This window comes from Dinoponera quadriceps, unplaced genomic scaffold, assembly GCF_001313825.1.
Source record: "Dinoponera quadriceps isolate SergipeBrazil2010 unplaced genomic scaffold, ASM131382v1 scaffold479, whole genome shotgun sequence".
NCBI lineage: Eukaryota > Metazoa > Arthropoda > Insecta > Hymenoptera > Formicidae > Dinoponera > Dinoponera quadriceps.
The window spans coordinates 522,216-542,319 of record NW_014554586.1 but is presented as its reverse complement, the minus strand read 5'-3'; the positions used below and the strand labels follow the sequence as shown (position 1 = coordinate 542,319).

Below are 20,104 nucleotides of genomic sequence, written 5' to 3'. Positions count from 1 at the left end.
GGGGGGGGGGGGGGGGGGAAGCCTCCGTTGTCCTCGTCGTGGCGGATGCGCGATCACGACGAGGGGTAGATACGACGGAAGGGAGTGTTGTTATAGCCCGACTATTTCTAGTGCTGTGTTCCGGGGGGGTATCCAAGTGACACATCGTCTCTCGTGCCTTCAGATCCTTTGGAAGGACAATGAAGAAACGAATGATGGGGGGGGGGAGGGAGGAGGGAGGAGAAGAACGAAGAGTTCGCCGATGGTATCTCGACGACGTCTTGGCGGTCGCTCGAAGAAGGGGAAGACGCAAAGGAGGAGGCGAAGGAACAATTGTCTATTAACGATTAACCGAGTTTTATCTTAGAAGAATGTCCACCCGGGGCCGGTCGGGCCCCGAGGAGTCGGAGGAGGAGCGAACGAGGGGGGAGAGCTTTAGGAATAGCGACGAAACAGTTGAAGTAGAAGATGGTTGCGCGCACGCTCAGAGGAAAGAGATCGGTCGAGCAGCCTCGGACTGTCGGGAAAAGAACGAAGCGACTGAATGAGAGCGAGACGGGGAAGCAGTTCTGTGACCGAGACAGTCTCTCTTTCTCTCCCTCTTTCTCCTCTCTTTCTCTCTCTCTCTTTCTCTCCTTCTCTCTCTCTCTCTCTCTTTCTCTCTCTCTCAGTTCAACAATAACAACAACAGTATTAACACGAAACGGGAAACTAGGTACGGCGGATATGTTGATCCGTGAGCATACAGGTTCAGGTGTGATACACCGAGAGACAAACGACTCTAGACGACCTCGAGCGAGCCGAGGGAGGCGTTTTAAACAGTAATAAAAGCCGCTTCGTAGTTCCAGACTGTCGACCTGCTGAAGGCTGAAGGCGGAGAGGAAGGCACGGTAGAACAATGAGGGAACAGTTAGCCACTAGTCCTAGCTAGTCCAGTTTCGAGGGAGTATCAAAGCCACAAGTCGCCTTGTAGCTCTATACCGATGTGCGAAGAGGAACGCGCGAGGGCGAATTAGATAGCAAGGTTGCTGGCTCCTCGAGGGGGAGGAGGAGGATCGACGGGGCGACGAAGAGGCCGTCCGGCAGCTCGACGATCGTAGGAAGCCGAGATCACCGGGGGAAGGTGCGCGGACCGTCTCTCTCGTCGCTCTCGGAACGGCCAGGACGAGGAGTAATCGATAGTAGGCGAATAAAAAATTTTAAAGAAATAGACACGTTAGTTTGTAGAATCGCGCTTCGAAGAAGCGCAGGGTCGGCGCAGGAGGAGGAGAAGGAAGAGGAGGAAGAGGAGAAGCGGACGATGGAAGAATGACGAAGGAAGCTCGCTCGCTCGCGCTTCGGATGGTGCTTCAAGGAAGTGAAGTTTCAAGGGAACCTTTCTCCGTCCGAGGGGGAAGGATTAGAAATGTAGAACGAGGGGAGGGGGATACGTCACCGTTCCGGGTTGCCAAGGAGGCACTCTGGAGGAACGATGGGCGATAGAACAATAGAAATAAACAGTTAGGAACAAATAGGAACCTAATATCTATATATATATATATATATATATATATAGCGTTGTGTGCTTCGGGGTCGGGCTCGACGGGCGACAGGGTGTGTGAGACGAAGAGACTGAGAGGAAGGAGACGGTGGTCGTCGACGGTGGTCGCTGTCGGTACGCGCCGGCGGATACATCGCCGTCGTGCCGGCCGAAACAAGCGTGCACGCGCGAAACAAGACTCCACGAGAAGTTCTGTGTATTTACTGTGTAAATATTAAGCGTGAATACACGCTCGCCGCGGGGGTGCAGCGGGGTCGAATGCAGCGGTGTCCGGCGCGAGTCCCGTCCCGTCATGCGCAGTGGGAAGAAGAGCGCTCGTTTCGGCCATAAATCTCGCTGGACGGTCTGACGATAGGACGAATTGATTTCGATGATTCTTTTTTTTATGATTTCTTCCTTTTTCAATTTTCCCTCATTGTGGACCTGCGAGTTCCCCAACATAATGCCAAAATTCATAATGGCGGCAATACGGCGATACGATCATCGGGAATATTGTGTGAAATCTACACGGGGAAAATATTGTGGTAGAAATTGCCACAGAATTTTGCGACGTTCGACCATAACCAGAATGATCAACGCGAATTATTACGTTGCAATTTTGAGCGATATATTCCATTGTACACATCACCGAAGATTACAACATACATGATAATTTCGGTCATAATTCATGGGTATAGTCCAATTATACAATTTTATGGCAATTTTTGAAAGATTTTCTCCGTGTACGATATTGAATAATTTGATAGCGAATCTGAAGATCAAGTCTTGAGAATTCAAAATGGCAGATTCGATGTGACAGTCAAAAATACAATAGAAATAACGACCGTATTAAATTTCGGTATCTTTGACTGCCATGTCGAATCTGCCATTTTGAGATTTTCGAGATCTGACCTATCGACATGTAGTACTAAACGGAATATGCGGCAAAGTTTCTTTGACCTATAAACTTATTTCGGCACGAATATATCGAATGTCGTAGAATTTCAATATTTTTGACAGGCATGTTGTCATATCCATTCCGTATCGAATTTTAACATTATTTTGGAAAATTTACAGGTCTGATGCAAAGGGAAATTTTATAACGGAAAAATTAAACGAAGAATCTGCGAGATCGGTAAATCATCAGACCGTCCAGCGACTTTCGTCCAAGACGAGCGTCCTTCTTTCCACTGTGCGTCGCTTCGCGGCGGGACGGCTCGCGCTCGACGTTGTAGTCCCGCAACATTCTTGTCTGGCGTTCCTGTCCTTCTCCGTCAGCGTGGTTTCGTCGATATTCAATGTAATATGACCGGAGACGCCGCGTCGGGGTCCCGGCTGTCCGGACAACCAGCGTCCGTGTCGTCCGGTCTAAAAAAAAAAGGGGGCGGCACGGAAAATCAGCGTTCACGAGGGGGATGAGAGACGAGTCCCCGGGACGTAGCGTCGAAGTTACACCGGTAGTCCACTTCGTATTTGGAAACTTAACGATAATAGATCTCGTACAGATAACAGATATTGCACTGGAATTGGAACGCACGAGTCCTGAGTGCCGTCGCGCAAGAAGGTAGACCGACGGTTCGGCTTGGAGGGAAGAGAGCGAGACTCGCTTGAAATTTTCGAGTCTTGGGAAAAATAGTTATATATAATCATATAAAATTTTATATATATATGAATTTTGTCTCTATATGACTATATATATATATATACATACACATATGTCCACACGAAATAAAAATACTGTTGAATGAAAAACGAGAAAAATAGTTTGGTCTAATTGAAGTGTTTACATCGCATGAGCAGCCATATAAACATAAGCATTTATTTCAATTATATTCATATAACAGCATTTTTTTTTTAGATACGGGACACATAATTATACATAGGCATGCAGAGAGACAAAATTCAGATATCCCATTTTTTCCCAGGGTGTTATCCGGCGTATCGAAGCCGTTTTTTATTCCGAAACGATTATATGGATTTTTCCAACGGCTCTTGTCGGTTATCCCGCGCGAAGATAGTCATGAGAACTTGGAGGAAGGGCGAATGACTCGAAAAGAAGGTCGACGGGGACCTCCTTTTGCGAAAAATATGGTCAATTCTTCGTGTTTCGGGTGAGAGATTAGTTCGAGCGTTTTTAACATTTCTCTGCCTTTTATTCTCTTTTTCTCTCTCTCTCTCTCTCTCTCTCTCTCTCTCTCTCTCTCTCTCTCTATTTATCTTGACTCTCACATACGAGGTTTCGTATCGCTCTCTTCTCGAGCCGAGCCATCGATGTAGCGCCGACGTGAGTCTTATCAGGTCGTGCTGGACGCAGCGAGTTATACGCGAGAGGTATTCGAGAAGTAGCTTTCGGCCCATTGAGATAACGTCACTGCGAGAATGCACCGATCTCGGCTTTCTTTTCAATAGCTCAATTCCTGAATTCTGTAGCATTCCGAATTTCAGGCACGATTTGGATCGAAGACTTGATACGTATACCTACTCTAATTTCTGAAGAGTCGAGGAAGTTTTGTATATTTTTTTTAAGATCGCGAGTACAAAAAACCAGGATGGAAAGAAGATATCGTAATGATTCAATGTGATCCGTGCGACGAAGAGTCAAATTAAAAGGATCAGTATCGCACGAATGATCCTTCTAATCAACAGATATCGCGACATTCCGCGTGTCTCTGTTGAAAAAAGAAACCATGCGAGAAACGAACAAAGAGACCATTCCCACGGGAATCCATATAGGAAATTCAAAATCCGTATATTGGAAATTTGAAATCCATACAGGAATCCACATGGGAATTCACATGGATTGTTACCCGAGACTTGGGTTTTTGGTTTTTTGGGGAGATCATGGGATTTTATATTAAATATGGTTCATTTTCTCAACTCACTTTTATTGATAAAAGCGTTTCTAAAAGCTTGGGAACCAACCTGATTGGCTCAGAAGCTACATTTAAAGCACTTTTATCGATAAAAAGTGAGAACACGGGCCTGTATGGATTTCCTACATGGATTCTCACCTGGTTTTCTTTTTTTCAGCAGGGGTACTATTGTCATCATAATGCAAGAAAATAAGGTGGTACCATTCTCGAGAATGTGCAGTCGTCTAATATAGCGGCTGCTCTCTTTGACTAATTAAAAACTTGCCCCAAATTGTAAAAAGCAACGTGGCTGCTAAGAGTAACGTGCATTTGGATTATCTTTTACTCCTTGCTAATTAAAGTAGGGTTAATTATTTATTATCATTTTATCTTATATTTTACCTTGTATATATTCTTATTAAATTACGAACTTTCGCATATTGTTCTTACAAGTTTTAATTTTGTTTGTATTTCTGTCATACGTTTTCACCAATACTGTATCTGAATTTCGCGCTGATTTTTGGAGCAAAAAATTAGTTCTTTTATTATTCTGCTATTATTATACACAATGGTACACCTTAGTCCATATTCTGAACTCTTTTTTTTATCGATAAAAGTGTCTATAAAAGTGGCTTAGAAACCACCTGATTGGCTGAGAGGTCACATTTGAGACACTTTGATCAATAAGAGAAGGTCCAGAATGTGGGTCCTTGTCTTCTTACATCGTGATTATCATCGAATACCACAACGACACGTATCATCTACTTTTATTAAGCTCGGAAGATCAACGTGCCTTCAGTTGAATTTCCGGAAACGACCACCCCCCGAAAGCCACCGCGTGTCGTGTCGCGCTTCTCGAGCGCCTCTCGTATTTTCTATACACACATATTTAGAAATACTCCGAAGAGAGGACCGTAGAGTCCTTAAAGTAAAGCAAAAGGAAAACGCAAAAGGCGAACGACACGGCTTATAGTTTCGAGCGCAAGAAGCGTTTCTCTTGTGTGATATAAAATTTGTACGCAGACACTCTTTATTGTTGAACATCGATCAAATGATACAGCGAACGGGAGAGACGAAGAAGACAGCCGTAGCTGCAGAAAATATCGCTAAAATATCGCGCGACTTAGCTCTTTGCACGCGCGTCGCACGCCCATCGCGCGATTGATCGCGCATCGTCGTAACTGACTTCGTTATTTTAATTCACATCAGATTAAAAGTAATTAAATTGTCCTTTCCGCGGGGAAATTCTTCACGGGGAGAGATCGAGCGTAGTTTGCATTACTCGAATTTTACGATTTCACCATTAATTTTGTCAGACAACGGAGGATTTCACGACTCGGGCGATTATCTCGGGACGGAAAGTGCGAGTCAATCGCGTCGGCCGAGGGCGACGAAGGAGTGCAAGGGGCTAAAATCGGAATTTCCTGTCGAGAATAATTTCGCACACTTTAGCCAGCCAGTGGACTGATCGACATTAAGCAATATATGCGAAGAAAGAAAAAGTTAACATAGATACGTATGTAATTGAAGGCATGAATATGGTAAAGCGCGTCAATTAACGCGATCGGTCGCTCGATCAAGTCGGAAGACTACCTTAGTCCCTTCAATGAGCAGATTATTTGTGAGATGTACCCAAAAATTGATTTCTATATTGTTTATAAATATTCCATGTACAAGCTGTACCAAGCTCGCTACTTCTTCCCCCGCCGACGCATCCTTTGCAGAGAGAGAGAGAGAGAGAGGGAGAGAGAGCAACTAAATTCTCCTCGACGGAGATTCGAAGAAAGTTTCCCACCTTCCCGATTTCTTTATCCTTCAACCGAAGTGAGTTGATCTCCTCTTCAGTCGCGGGATTTTCACTCGCCGAGAAGAAAAGCTTTCGAATTTCGGTTTCCGAATCGTCTCTGCGTAGACGGAAAAACAACGGCGAGATCTGTTTTTCGTTCTCGTTCCGGAGGTAAAACACACGAAGATGCGGTCAGCATTTGGTGCAGCTTGCGCATAAAGTTACAAATAATTGTCCCAGCATTATATATAGAAAGTAACTTAGAAGGGAAACACTTCCCGCGAGACACACGTTGTATATAAAACTTTCTTGATCCTGTAAAAAGAGAGTGTAACATGCTTTTTATACAGATATCATTCACCGAAGATCTTAGAAGAGGGTCCCGCTTTCATTGGTTTAACGAGATACTCTCGGGGACGGTGAGCGCGCGTGCTCGTCGTCCGATTTTTTCAAGTAAGACGTAGTCGAATTGAATAAACTCTATCTAAACATCAAACTAAAGTGACGATCGATTAATATAAATATATATACATATATACATATGCAGTAAATATATATATATCTCTCTCTCTATCACGCGAGAAATAGTTAATTTATACTCCGGATCGAGAATCCCGAGTGTAGTTTCGAAGACTCGGAAAAAAGATAAACTGGTTTTTTCTCCAATTTCTTCGCGGATTTCTTCTGCGATTTCCGTCCCAAGGGTAGAAAAATTCGTTTAGGAAAATTTACTTCGTGTGTTCGGTTAAAATCTGCTTCATTTACAGGGTGTCTACTACCTGGAAAAGCCTGGAATTTTCCGGGGATTTGTTTATGTCTGAAAAAATCAGGAAATTCTCGGAAAATTTTATTGTAAACCAGAGAATTTTAAATAGACATTTGTCTGCGTATTATCACGTCCTTCGTATAGACAATGTTGTGTGGTTGATTGAATTTTATTTAATAATATTTTCTTCATTAAAAATCAGAAAAAAATACTTCAGAATTTTTCGACTTGATTATTAATTAATTTTAATTTTAATTAGTAAGAAATGGCGCTATATGAGTCGCGTAGGTGCGAACTTATTAATATTCTGCATGTATATACATTTAAGGTTGTTTTTAAGTTTCTATTTAATATTTAAATATTAACAATTTTTTTATGTTTATAATAGATTCTTTTTTGTTCTGTATCTACGTGTATAATTTAAATGCTTAATTATATCGCTGTAATGTTTAGAGCACACTGATTTTACGATTAACACGATATTCAGTATTGAAGACAACGATTTCGTGTTAGGTGCAATTTTATTTAATTAAGACGTATTTATTTTAATAGATTTATAAAAGTTGCATTTTGTACCGGCTATGCATTACATAATTTTTTGTTAGTAATTTCTGAAAATAAAATTTGAAAATGTTACGCAATATATAGTATTTATTTTTTAGAATCCTTACAGTTTCTTTCAAAATTTTTCGAATTTAATCGTTGAAATTCGAGTGACAATTTTATTTTATGATTTGTAAACTTTTACGAATGGAAAATATTAAGGACTTTGAACAATGAAGCTACATTCATTTGCAAGATACATTTAAAAGTACTTTAATTTTGTCTGGAATTTTTAACACATTGCCTGGCAGATCAGGGAATGTTTTTCGAATAGAAACCCTGATGTTTTACTTTGTTCCGCAAAGAAGATAAAAAATTTAAAAAATTCGCGGAAAAATGGGAGAAATAATCGGGTTTTTTCCGAGTTTTCAAAACTATAATCCCGAGGATCCTCGCGACAGCATTTCCGCGAAATTTACGTTAAAGATTACGTTACTTAGAATAAAGGAGCCGCGCGCGTTTCCGTTTATTTATTTTCACACGCACGATTTTGTTGTTCCGAACATGTATCTTTTCTAGCGCCCGCACGAAGCAACTATACGACCGCGAATTGAGTTTTATCGTGCGTAGTTAGCGCCAAAATATCAACATTCGATCGATCCCCTGTGATGGAAATTAGCAGGGGACGTTTTGATTTCCACTCTGACGTGCCGCTTTGTACGCAATTAGCGTAATAATTTCGCAAATGCGTCACGAATTACTGTTGTCACGGCTTCGCGTAATTTCATCGTCGTCATTTATTATTTACTTATCGTTTAGCGAGTTATTATTATAATCGATAGCCCCCTCTCGGCCGTGCGCGCAAGAAAGTCGTTATTTTTATCCTTGATGTGCGTGTGTGCGAGCGCGCGGAAGAGGGAAGGGAGCGTCGCGCGCCGAGGATTCGAAAGCTTCTGTTTATAAAACAATGCCAGTCCGCGTCATCACGTCCTCGCGAGAGAATAGGCGGACCACGAGGATTTGTTGGGAATTCACTCTGCGCGCGCAAGATTGAATTTCTCTGCATCCCAAATCGGGATACACACACGCACGCACGCGAACGCGTAATCCGCTTTCCTCGCTTTGTTGCTCCTGCGTCTACTCGCGAATCAACGCTGTTTTATATCACGAGGAGAATATCAAGTGGAGAGACAATTCGTTTGATAATTTATTTCGTGCCTGGATACGAGTTGGAAAATAAAAAAAGAAATGCCCAGGTGGAACGAATTAAAAACAAATTTCTTAAAGATGTCCGAAAGATATCGAAAAAAAAAATTAGAACGCCTCTTAGATGTCTTTAAGACGTCTCTTAGACATTCGTTCTGCCTGGGTGGATGTGAAAATTACCATCGAATTTCCTGATCTCAGGATCGAACGCCCTTGTTCCGTGCGCACGTTCGGGGACTCGCGGAATTTCACGCAGAAAAGAATTCCCGCCGATTCTCCTCCCGATCGCGGCTATTCTTCGCAGGGGTTGCACTAGACACACACGTACTCCTACTCTAGCGTATCTCGATGAAGTTTTATTCCGATATATATATACGTATAATACACGTCGAAAAAAAAAAAAGAGAAAAAAAGGAAAATTGCCTGTCCATAGTGTTTATCGAGTGGCCGTTTGTATCTCGACGTATCAGGACCGCCGGCGGAATCTTTCCGCGGAAGGGTAACTTTGTAAAAAAAAACAAAGGGAAACAAAAGACAGACGACACATGAGATCTAGATCGAACCTAGGGCTTTTCTCGTTGATACTTTCAAGCTTATGTAGAACTGTTTCTTAGGGTTTTCAACAAATTTCTTAAGAATAGAATAAAAATCCGAAAGAATTTCGTACGACAAGTTCGTTTAAGCTGTATCATTTTTGACTCTCCGTATATATATTATCCCGTTTCCAACTCTGATCCTTCGGCGTTCGCGACCCGCACTCGTCCCCGCGCATTCGAAGAGTCTCGGCGGCGAAAAAGCGAGGGAGACCGAGAAAGAGAGCGAAATTTTAGGGGGGGCGAAGGAAAATTGAGGGATTTATCTTTGTTGGTCTTGTAACTTCGGTTTAATCGTGACACATAATTGGGTAGGTTTATACACTGCTGGCGTTCTCAACGAAACTCATACACTTCCACTTAGTTTATATTCTTCGGTGGAAGATACTATACTGTAATAACAGACCTCGTTAGGAATACATGCTACCCTTATACAAATACGATTTTTCTCAAAGAATTTCTCTGAAAAGTTTGCTCGCCTCTAGATTATGGATTCCGACAGCTCGAAATGTTGCGACTTGTTTTGACGTAAGTATGAATCGGCTGGCTCAACCGAGGATCGGCTCTGATCCTCGAAAGATCTTGAAAAAATTTCTCTAGACGCGAGATCAGGACTTCACGATTTATACCTTGAATCGAGAAACAGAACTATCACCGAAATTATTCCCAAACAGCCGTGAGGAGAGAAAAAAAACATTCACCGCTTACGCTAATGTTACAAGTTGTTAGTATGTTATGCTCCGACGACTGCGTCAACGAAAATCAATTTAATTATGCTTCACACATCGATGCTGTTCACGCACGATGCAGAGAGAGAGAGAGAGAGAGAGAAAGAGGGAAAGAGAGAGAGAAACATTCGACACGAATGTTGATTCTTTATGCATTTTCTTCCGCGTTCGGTCTGATTGGCAGCAAATATTGAAAAATTTCAAAGGTAGAAAAATGTAAGATGCGCGAAGGAGAATGTAAGATAACGCTGCGTCGACGAGGAAACGTTTGAAACGTCTCTCTCTCGTCGACTTCTATAAGCCCCCGTCACATGTAAAACAGCTCAAAAAGATATTCCTTCTTGCGCAGCTTTGCTGCAACTTGAGGATTGAAACGAGAGAGCCTGAGAATATATCTTTATACAAAGTGAAGTTATAGAACTTGCAAACTTCCTTCGAACAGCTATCGGAAAGATGGGGTTTACCTCTCCCCCCGATATTTTTTATATATTGTATATACATCTCTACACACTCTGTGACACATTTTGAAATAATCTTCCTTACGTCCAGCGAAGTTTGAAGAAAAAAAAGAACAAATTCCCGGGAAATCTTAAACTAACAGCGCACATTGAAGAATCCTTATTTGCCCTACACATCCTACACATTTATATCCTACAACACATTTTAAACCCATGGTAGAATCAGAAAAACTAGTTCTAAACGGCCCGACAATGAGTCTCTTCTTTTTCGCTGAACCGACTGCACCAGATTGTACTGGTTATTCCCTCCTTTTTTTCCACCAAGTCTTAACTATATATCTGTCTCTTTTTAAGTTCTATAAGTATACATTAGTTCAGCAGAGAACAGACCCGTTCCACTGAAAACGTAGCTTTTACACGTCTACTTTTATCCTACACATTTTTTTACGCGCTTCTCGCGAAGATAGATCTAACGAATATCTAAATCTAATTAAACTAATTAAATCAAAATCTAATTCGCTGCTTGTAACATTTCTTCCGCGTTTTGCCTTATGCTACAGTAGTACAGTACGTGCAAGCGCACGCGCGTATCCATAGATCTACTTATAATTTATATCGTACAAAAACATTCGAGAACATATTTATATATCATGATACAGCAAACTCTGGTACGATACCTTGAAAATAAATCCTACGAAATGTTTAACTGCCTCACCCTTGATTCAGCACGTACAGTTGCAAGTGGGTTGTAAGTGGGAGTGTAAAACTTACACATTATGACAGATGATTCGCGCACGGATGACCGATGACGACGTGACGCTTGCGAGTGTTGACGCCTCGCGATAAAATTAATACACATTTTATCACTATTTCCGCTCACAAATTCTAATTCTATTTGCCCACTTTTTCTTTTAATTTTATTCGCAAAAAAGAAAGAGGTAACCAAAAATCCACTATTGAATATTAAATCATTTTGTACCGTCTGATCAATTGTAAAGTGATACTGTTCGTATAAATCGATTAAAGAATTCAATACAATTTCGTACGACTTACATTCAAGTTGTCAATTAAGTTTTAATTAAAAGAGAATGGGTTAAAATCTTTCGAGACTTCTCTTCATTTGACTTTCTCATTACTCTAAATTGACGGTAAAAGGATGCACGATGGAATACGCAATTCCATCGGGACATTTCATTTCAGTCCAATTCCATTACAGTCGCGTTCAGCAGATCCAACGATTACACGAGATGTTGGAGTTGTTGGAGCAGCGCAACTGAATTTGGCGTGAGTATAACATACCATAGTATTATATAATCAAATCAAATTCAGCCAATACGAGAAAATAAATATTCGGTGCACCTGCTGAACGCGATTATCGATCTAAGTCAGTGGTTCCCAAATTTGTCCAATTGATTGACTCTTCTTTAATAAATTTATTCTCCATTTCATATGTAAAAATTTGTTAAAGAAATATACATTTCATTGTATATGTATAATTCTCACATATATGTATATATTCTTAAAAAGAAGTGAGGAAACAAACATTCGCGTATGCGAGAAAGCCTGGCAAATTTGGGAACCAATGATCTAGAGTATTCATCGCACTTACACCTAAGCTTATCGATAGTTTTACACAAGCTCACTGAAAAAGAAGAGATCAAACCGTAAACGGAGAATATTAATGTTTTCGTCTAATATCATGTTTTCTATTTCTGAACTAGGTTACACTTTTCATCGTTAGAACGAGATAAATGGATATAACTTAACATTGAGGGGAAAAGAAACGAAGTTCCAGTGGGATCCTAGTTCGGCAACAGAAAACAGACCAGACGGATGAAACTAGAACAGGCGTGGCCAACTTCGGCTTCGGAGCCGCGACGCTTCTGCTCTCAGTCCTCTCGCGAAGAGAGATGGAGCGAGATGGAGGAATGGAGGGATGAGACAGACGCTGAGGCATCCTATAGGGAACATCGGCGTTTGAATAAGAAAGTGCTCCGTTGGATGAAGTTGGCCACGCCTGAAGTAGAAGCTAGCTTGTAAAAACCTACGGCTTAATATAAATAATATATTGTTAATACTAAAAATGTAATTTGTAGCTATCCTCCCTTTGCCCTCTCCCCCCACCCTCTCTTTCTCTCTCTTTCTCTCCCTACCAATCGGCAAAACAATAAGAATAACAAAATCCGTGATCGTTCCACGTTAACGCGCCCGGACTGTCGCGTTTTCCTCGAAAAAGTCAGAGTAAATAAATAAAAAGTATAAAAAGAGAAATGCGTGTGTTGCGAGATGTCTCTGTTTGCCGTGTGGGGTCGCGGATAATACCATCGAATCAATCAGTATCGTCTCTTTCTTCATGTGGACAAATATAGTCGGTGGTAGTCGTTCGCGCCGAAGGCGCAGTTGCACTTGGGGCATTTCCGTTGCCGCGTTTCGTAACGCGTACGCAGACAGTCCCAGCAAAACACGTGGAAGCACTTAGTGAGAACGGCGTCTTTACGTTTCACTTTGCAGGACGGGCAGGTGAGCGTCTCCTTGTATTCACGCAGCTCCTCCGCCATCACCTCGTCCAAGGTCTCGGCGAGTTCGATCTTCTTCATACGCTCGACCTTGCGCCGGAGTTGCGCTATCTCCTCCTGCAAGCACATTTGCTTGATTAAATAAATCGGCATGGTGGGTGGTCACGTGTATGTATGATTTATGAACGAGGAAACGAAGCAACAATTTTGAGGAAATGAAAATCTGGGGGTAATAAGAGGAGAGAAAAAAATTAAGTATTTTCAGTTTGCTGCAGTTTTTCAGTTCTTGTTACTTGTACCAATCACCTTACACTTCATCTTATCTTTACTAATACTTTCATCTCTTATCTATCTTATTCTACCAATCACATATATTTGTCTTCTTTTTTTTTCATCTTAACTTTCAGAACTATTGTACAATGTAACAATGTAAATTCTAGGAAATAGGAATGTACCTGCAATCTTTTAGTCTTATATGCTTCAGCTTCCAAGGAGCTTGTCTTCTCAGCCACCACCTGTTGCGCTTCTTTCATTTGGGAATGATACTTTTCTATAACGAGAATTGCGTTAGTCTCTCGCTGACAACAATCTGTATAAATTACATGTGTCTAGCTGTTGTATCTTTAGAAAGTTGTAAGATGAAGTGAGTTGAGAATTTGATGACGAGTCGAGAATATTAATATTAATATTTCCGCAAAATATTTATATTCTTTCCAACGTTACTCATCTTTTCGAATAATTGCAGATTTTTTGTAAGGATTTCTCACAACAAATATTACGAAAGAACTTTATTTCTCTGTTAAAGACACGCTTGGCGCTTTTTCCCACATATGTATAGGAACATAATTTGGTTTGACGAATGCTAAATTTACGGGTGGTCCCTTTTGGCTGAAATGCGATGAAAACACGACAACAAATCTTACAACCTCCCTAACGAATAACAAGCCTCACCAAGATGGAGCTTAAGATCGGCGGCCGATTGCGCGCTCTCTATCGCTTTTCGTTTGTGCATCTCCATCGCTTGCTGTCGCAGAGCCAGCTCCTTCTCGACCGTCGCGAGAGAATTCTGCAGCAGACGTTCCTTCTCCTCCAGCTTTCGCACGACCACATTGGCCGCCTCCACCTGCGTGGTCAACGTGGAGACCTGCTCCTTCAGCACGTCCTTCTCCTCGCGCGCTAGCTTGTGCAGCTGATTGCTCTTGATCCTTTCCGTCATCAGCTTGAAATTCGCGTCGTCCTTCTCGCGCAGCTGCTGTATCAGCCGCGAGTTCTGCTCCTGCATATCCTCGAACGCCTGTCCCGTCACCTCCATCTCGTTCAGAAGCGCTTCCTCCTCCTGCAGCCACACACAATTCTGTTCAGTGTTACACCACCGTTCGCGTGCACTACAAAGACCAAATAAAGTCGTCTGCTTCCTGGTGACCAAAAACTTCCACACAATATTACGAAGAACAACGCGAGATGCCGATCATCGCTTGTCGCCTGTGTATACGACAGCTACGGCAAACGCTGGGAATTCTATGAGATGCGATCTACCTGTTTCTGACAAGCCACTTGACGTTGCAGCGTGTACGCCTGATCCTCCAACTTTTTAATTTTTATCTGCGCGTCCTCGTCGGCCAATTTCTTACGCTCCTCCCGTTTACTCTCCTGTGAATAAGGATACGGTATCATTCGCCATGTTATATCACGTTGTATCGCTGTGGTAACGATCACATGTAACACGCGTCGCGCATGCGTGACGATGTATACGAGGGGAAAGGATCGTGACGTACTTGAATCTTCTTGATCTGCTGCCGTAAGTCCTCCAACTCCGCTCTCGTCTTACGTTCCGCGGCCATCAACTGCACTTTGTCGCGTTGCTCTTTCCCGACACCTTTGTACATGTCCAAAAGAAGTTTCATCTCTTTCATTTCGTTCATAGCCTTCCTGCAATCAGATCAGCTTATCGTCATTCTCGTCTTCTAAAATTGGCCATAGTTACGCAAAGAAGGATCCAACCCGCAAAATTACGATTTTTGAGATTTTGTCACCAATAAGCGTAGTCTATCTGAATAGGCCTGAAACATATCTGGATTTTGTTGATCCTCATTAAGAAAGTTTATAGTAGTAAATGTTACAACACATTTTATTTCCGTTCGATGGTACCGGACGACCCATGCTCGAACTTTTAACGGGCCTTCTTTTCTTCTGAACAAATTGATTTGAATATAAAAGAGCCTTGTAACTTTCATACATTCATGTCAGTCTTGAAAATGCTTGATATCTCTCTCAACGTACTTCAGTTGTGCCTTCAAATCCCTCACGAGCTCCGACTCCGCCATTTTTGCGTCTTTGGTGCGATGCGCCGGATCGCGATGCTCGGTTTTTACCGACTCCTTCTTGATGTCTTTCTCGCGTTTGATGTCCTTCTCCTTCTTTATGGTGGGCGAAGTTAACGTTAGAGAATCGGAAGTCCCTTTGCTGCCCTCACCCTCTCCCACCTCGATAGTTTCCACCTCCTCGTCAACAACTTCCCTCTTTATGGCGACACCGCTCTCTTCCTTTATCTGTTTGCCAAACGTTAAAAGCGGAGGAGAAACAGCATGAGTAATAATCGGCAGAGAAAATCTCTCGCTCGTTATAGTTTATACAATTCTTTATACATTGTGTTACCTGCGTAGAACCCGGCAAGGAGTTCGAAGTATCCTCCTCTTTCCCACTGCCGTCCGAATTGTTCCCTTCTTTGTTTTCCTGAGACGTTTGCTGGCCTAATTTCGCCGTCAATTCCTCCACTTCCTTTTTCAGCTATAACATTCAACGTGATAAACGCCGAGGACATTGTGGAACAGTGTAATTTAAACCTACAAATTGAGACAATTTAGTAAGTACCCGTGGTATCTCGGTGGAGGCTTCCTTGTACTTTCGCTTGTAACGAATCACCTCTCCTTTCAACTGCTGATTGTGATTCTGCAGGGAGGTGATAAGATGTCGCATCTCGCGATTGATCGGGCCCGTTTGCTCGTTAGCCGCCAAATTTTGCTCAAACTCGATGCGCAACATCTCGTATTCCTTGCGCAACTGCGCTAACACGTCCTCCAGCTGTATGCATTCGCCGCGCAGTTTTTTCTGCGCCAATAACTCTTCGCTCTGTGCGAGTGAGAACGAGATTTCATATGAGATAAGAATGGGAAAATTCGAATCTACCAATTTTAAGTTACACGCGTGAATCTCCTTTTACATACGAAGGACTCTCACCTCCATCATCTCGATGTGACGTAAATGAATATTCTTACTCGACTGCAACTGTTGACGAGCGTCATCTAATTGCGTCTTCAATTGCATAGACTCGTTGTACAATACGGAGAACTGCGATTGTAGACACTTGTACTCGGTAGTTTCCACTATCACTGACTCGGGCAGTTGTCTTATCTATGACGATAAATTCATTAGAGCTCTTTATTTAGCCATAGTTGTGCGAGAAAGATCCACATGGAGTACGTTTGAAGAAAAATGAAGATGAATATTTGATACATAATTTAGAAAGTATAAATAGCACTAAAGTTCTTCACAATCGTTCAAGAAGTCAAGCACGAACCATTTTCTTTTCTCTATGAATATTCATGAACAAGCCTAAAAAGTAAAATCTTTTAAAAAATGGGTAAAAAAGACGCAAATAGTAAAGAACAGTACGGCTGGTGGAAAATAAAAATTGTTTCTTTAATTAATCTCAGGCATCCAGGTAAAGGTTTGAATTTTTTTTTGCTTTATGGAGAAAGATATATAGACCAACCATTGATAACAAAATCTCGAAAATTATAATTTTGCGAGTTAAATAATTTTTACATAATTGTAGCTATTTATTCCACGCTTCATCGTGGCATAATTAAGACTGCGGAACGATCATAATGCACTCACATCCATTTTCAGTTTCTCCACCTCCTTCAAAGTGTCACGATGCTGTTGGTGCAACTTGTCCAATTCCTGTAATCTATTATTAGCCAATTCCCGCGTCTCTTCCAGCTCTCGTTGCAAATCATCAAGCTAATACAAATAAAAAAAAAAAAAAAAAGGGAGAAAGAGAGAAAGATAATGAGATATTACAAATAAAGATGATTACAAATAAAGATTACTATCATTTCATTTTCAAAATCAAATCAAATTTTCGAAATGAAACTTCTCACCTTGGTCTGTGAAACACTGGACGCAACCAAAGTGCTAGGTTTGTTGCTGCCTTTCTCGTCCGTGCCGTGAATTTGCTGGAAGGCCTTCAACTTTTCAATTGCTTCTCCGAGATGGTGTTCCAACTTATCATTCCTTGCTCGCACTTTGTTCAATTCGTATTGCAGATCGTCCACCTGATTTCGCAATTCTGCCGCGAGCGTATCCTTTCCCGTTATAGTGTCCTGCAGTTCTGACATCTGCAAAGATACAGATTAAGGTTGTACTACACCTGTTGTACCTTTTGTTCTGGAAATTCCCGTAAAAGAAACTTTAAGCATTTCTAATTATTATACACCTAATTTCTTAACGATACAATATGCTATATATATCAACATACAATATCAAAATATTTGATGGGAAATATGAGAAAAAGATAATGTTTTACTCGTCTCAGAGGCTAAATGTTCTTTCTGAGCTTTATATCAAGATTTTCCTGCATTATTTTTCTAAATTACCATATTACCAGCTTTCCAAAATTATCGGGCAATTTACTGAGTAAGTTGTATCATGTTCATCTCTAATCTAAAGACATAAAAAGTCGTTATATCGCATTACTTTCAGTGAAATGGTGTGGTACTTCTCGTGCAGTTGTAAGTTTATCGCCTGTAGATTTCTATTTTCCGCTTGTATCTCCGAATTGGCACGGCGCACGACCTCGTCGATGTTCGGCGCCTCGTCTGCACAGACAAATGACAAGTTGAAAATCACACATCAGAATGAATAATTCCGCATGCACGACCGAACGACAATTATATTTACCCCCGTCAAACTCCCCTTTGAGAGCAAGGGTGATCTTTTCATTTCTTTGAGACAAACGATCAAATGCCTGTACAACTTTAGACACTGCTCGCTTAGATACCTGTACTCGATTTGCCAATTTGTCATCCAACTCCTCTTTGTCCCAGGAGGATAATTGCATGAGAAATGACGTCGTGGCCTCGCTCTCGTCTGCAACAAGAGGATGTAACTTGGAAAATTGTCACACATCAAATCACTGCTTCATGTCGCTTCTTCGTGGCGTCTTCTTTACTTTTATTTTCCGACTCATCTGCGGTTTCGGCATCGAATCTCTGGAGTAAAACGCGTATATCTTCATTCAGCTGATTCCAATATCGATTAACTACATTAAGTACCGCATCATCCTGCATTTGACGTTTCTCCAATTGTTCAATACGTTGTCTCAACTCAGCTTCCATCCTGTGTCTTTGTTCCAGTCGCTGAAACCAACAAAGATTTATACTAGATACAATGCTTACAAATTAAATCACATATTAATACTAATTTACAATACAGTTTGGATGCAGCTAAGTTCAGAACACAGTCGATAGTCTATTAATGAGAGAACTTATATTTGACTAGATTGTTCTCTAGGCGAGTCCAAATCATTTTGATCTTTGCTGTGTACATGTATATATTGCATATGGTTGCACAAATACAAAATATCCAAACCTGTGCCAGTTTCTTGTTCTGAAATTGCAACACCTTCATGTCCATCTCCTCTAAAGTAGATATAGGTCCGATTAAAATCGGCTCAAACTGTACTTTCTTGATGGGTGGTTGGGAACTGGTGTCCCCGTTGTCTGCTGATCTCTTCATCATCTTTAGATGTGATTATGCCTTTCCTGCAAAACATATCAGTATCTGTTTATGCTGTTTACAATACAGAAACATCAGAAGCTATATAAATATCCAAAAGACTTGACATGAATACCACAAAAGAGATAGAAAGTACACATTGACTTATGTTAGGTTAACAGTGTTCAATTTATTGACTACCAAGTAGGTCTCTACAAACGAGAAGTAATCATAATTTTACGCAACTATTCGATGACAATGATCTAAGACGTCACTTTGAATTTTCTATTCATTTTATGCCAAGGCAAATGCAAGTTACATCGAGTCACAGGAGCAAATTGTGTGGAACTTCTGTCGGTTATCCCGGAGGCTGACCGAACACAGGTGAACGACAAGTTAACGACCTTCCGGCAGTCTACAGAACATGTTGCTGCAAATGGTTATGAGATGCCCGAGCTTCCTTCTGACCGTCAATTTCCACTGATCGAGCGATGCCCGAGGGAAAATCAGAGAGTCTAGGACATCTGATGCCGAACCATTTTCATCATGGCCGTGCGCGCGGGTACGAACATACCTTAGATATAAGCTTGACTAAGCACGCCCAAGGTCTCACTGCCACGTTCCGTAATCAATAAGTTTCTCGCATTTACCGCCGCTACATCATTTTCCGATAGACCAGGTCTTCCAGGCCAGGCTTCTCGCAGCAAATGCCTGCATCTTAGCTTAACGAGAGCTCCTACGGATCCGCCTCATAAAATAAGGTGCCCTACAGAAGAGGTGACGTTTATAGGAGGGTGGCGCCATATCGATGTTCTTTGCGTAAAGAATCATCGATTGTCTCTCCGACTCTTCCCGTTTTAATCGATCTTTGCGTCGACCATCTTTCGATTCGATAACACTAGGATGAACTGTCATGGGTGTGTTCCACTATACGCTCGCAACGACCAAATCACTCGCTGGGGTGCGTTCAGAAATGTTACACGGGTACACTCGCTGTTGAAGAGAGATACTAGAGATGAAAAAGAGTGAGAGAGAGAGCGTCATGATGACGTTTTTCTTTTTAACATTCGTAAAGCCTATATCACAGATTATGGATTGGAGATTGGGTTGAATTAAAAATTGACCAATCAGTGCAAAATTCGCTAAATTTCAATTCCCAATCCGTAGTCTGATACGGGCTTAAGTCCCGGTCTACAATTGATGTTTTAAGCATTAAGAAATTGACCAATCACAGTTAATTATTCTCTTCACATTCGACTGTGATTAGTCAATTTTTTAAGGCTTAAAACATCTATTGTGAACATGGAACGAACGCGTAAATAGCGCTGATAGCATCTCCCTTGAAAACACTCATAGTTCAAGGTGGTGAACACGGAAGTG

General features: G+C 41.6%; 1 protein-coding gene across 3 annotated transcripts; it reads right to left on the bottom strand.

Moving 5' to 3' along the window:
* Positions 1–7,618: 7,618 nt before the first annotated feature.
* Positions 7,619–19,521, bottom strand: LOC106752227 (E3 ubiquitin-protein ligase Bre1). Of its 3 annotated transcripts, none has more exons than XM_014633778.1 (16): positions 18,971–19,281; positions 18,599–18,771; positions 18,180–18,366; positions 17,909–18,097; positions 17,705–17,826; positions 17,110–17,346; positions 16,844–16,969; positions 16,184–16,357; positions 15,818–16,075; positions 15,602–15,733; positions 15,227–15,495; positions 14,722–14,875; positions 14,483–14,596; positions 13,898–14,300; positions 13,402–13,496; positions 7,619–13,063 (listed from the first exon to the last, which is right to left on the bottom strand). In XM_014633778.1, exons 2-16 carry the CDS (start codon positions 18,746–18,748, stop codon positions 12,782–12,784), a joined length of 2,892 nt encoding a protein of 963 aa, XP_014489264.1. In that variant the 5' UTR covers positions 18,749–18,771; positions 18,971–19,281; the 3' UTR covers positions 7,619–12,781. The 3 variants fall into 3 exon arrangements, with proteins under 3 accessions (XP_014489264.1, XP_014489263.1, XP_014489265.1); XM_014633777.1 differs by lacking the exon at positions 18,971–19,281 and adding an exon at positions 19,299–19,521 and having other exon boundaries at positions 7,620–13,063; XM_014633779.1 differs by lacking the exon at positions 18,971–19,281 and adding an exon at positions 19,299–19,521 and having other exon boundaries at positions 7,620–13,063; positions 13,898–14,282.
* Between the last annotated feature and the right edge of the window lie 583 nt (positions 19,522–20,104).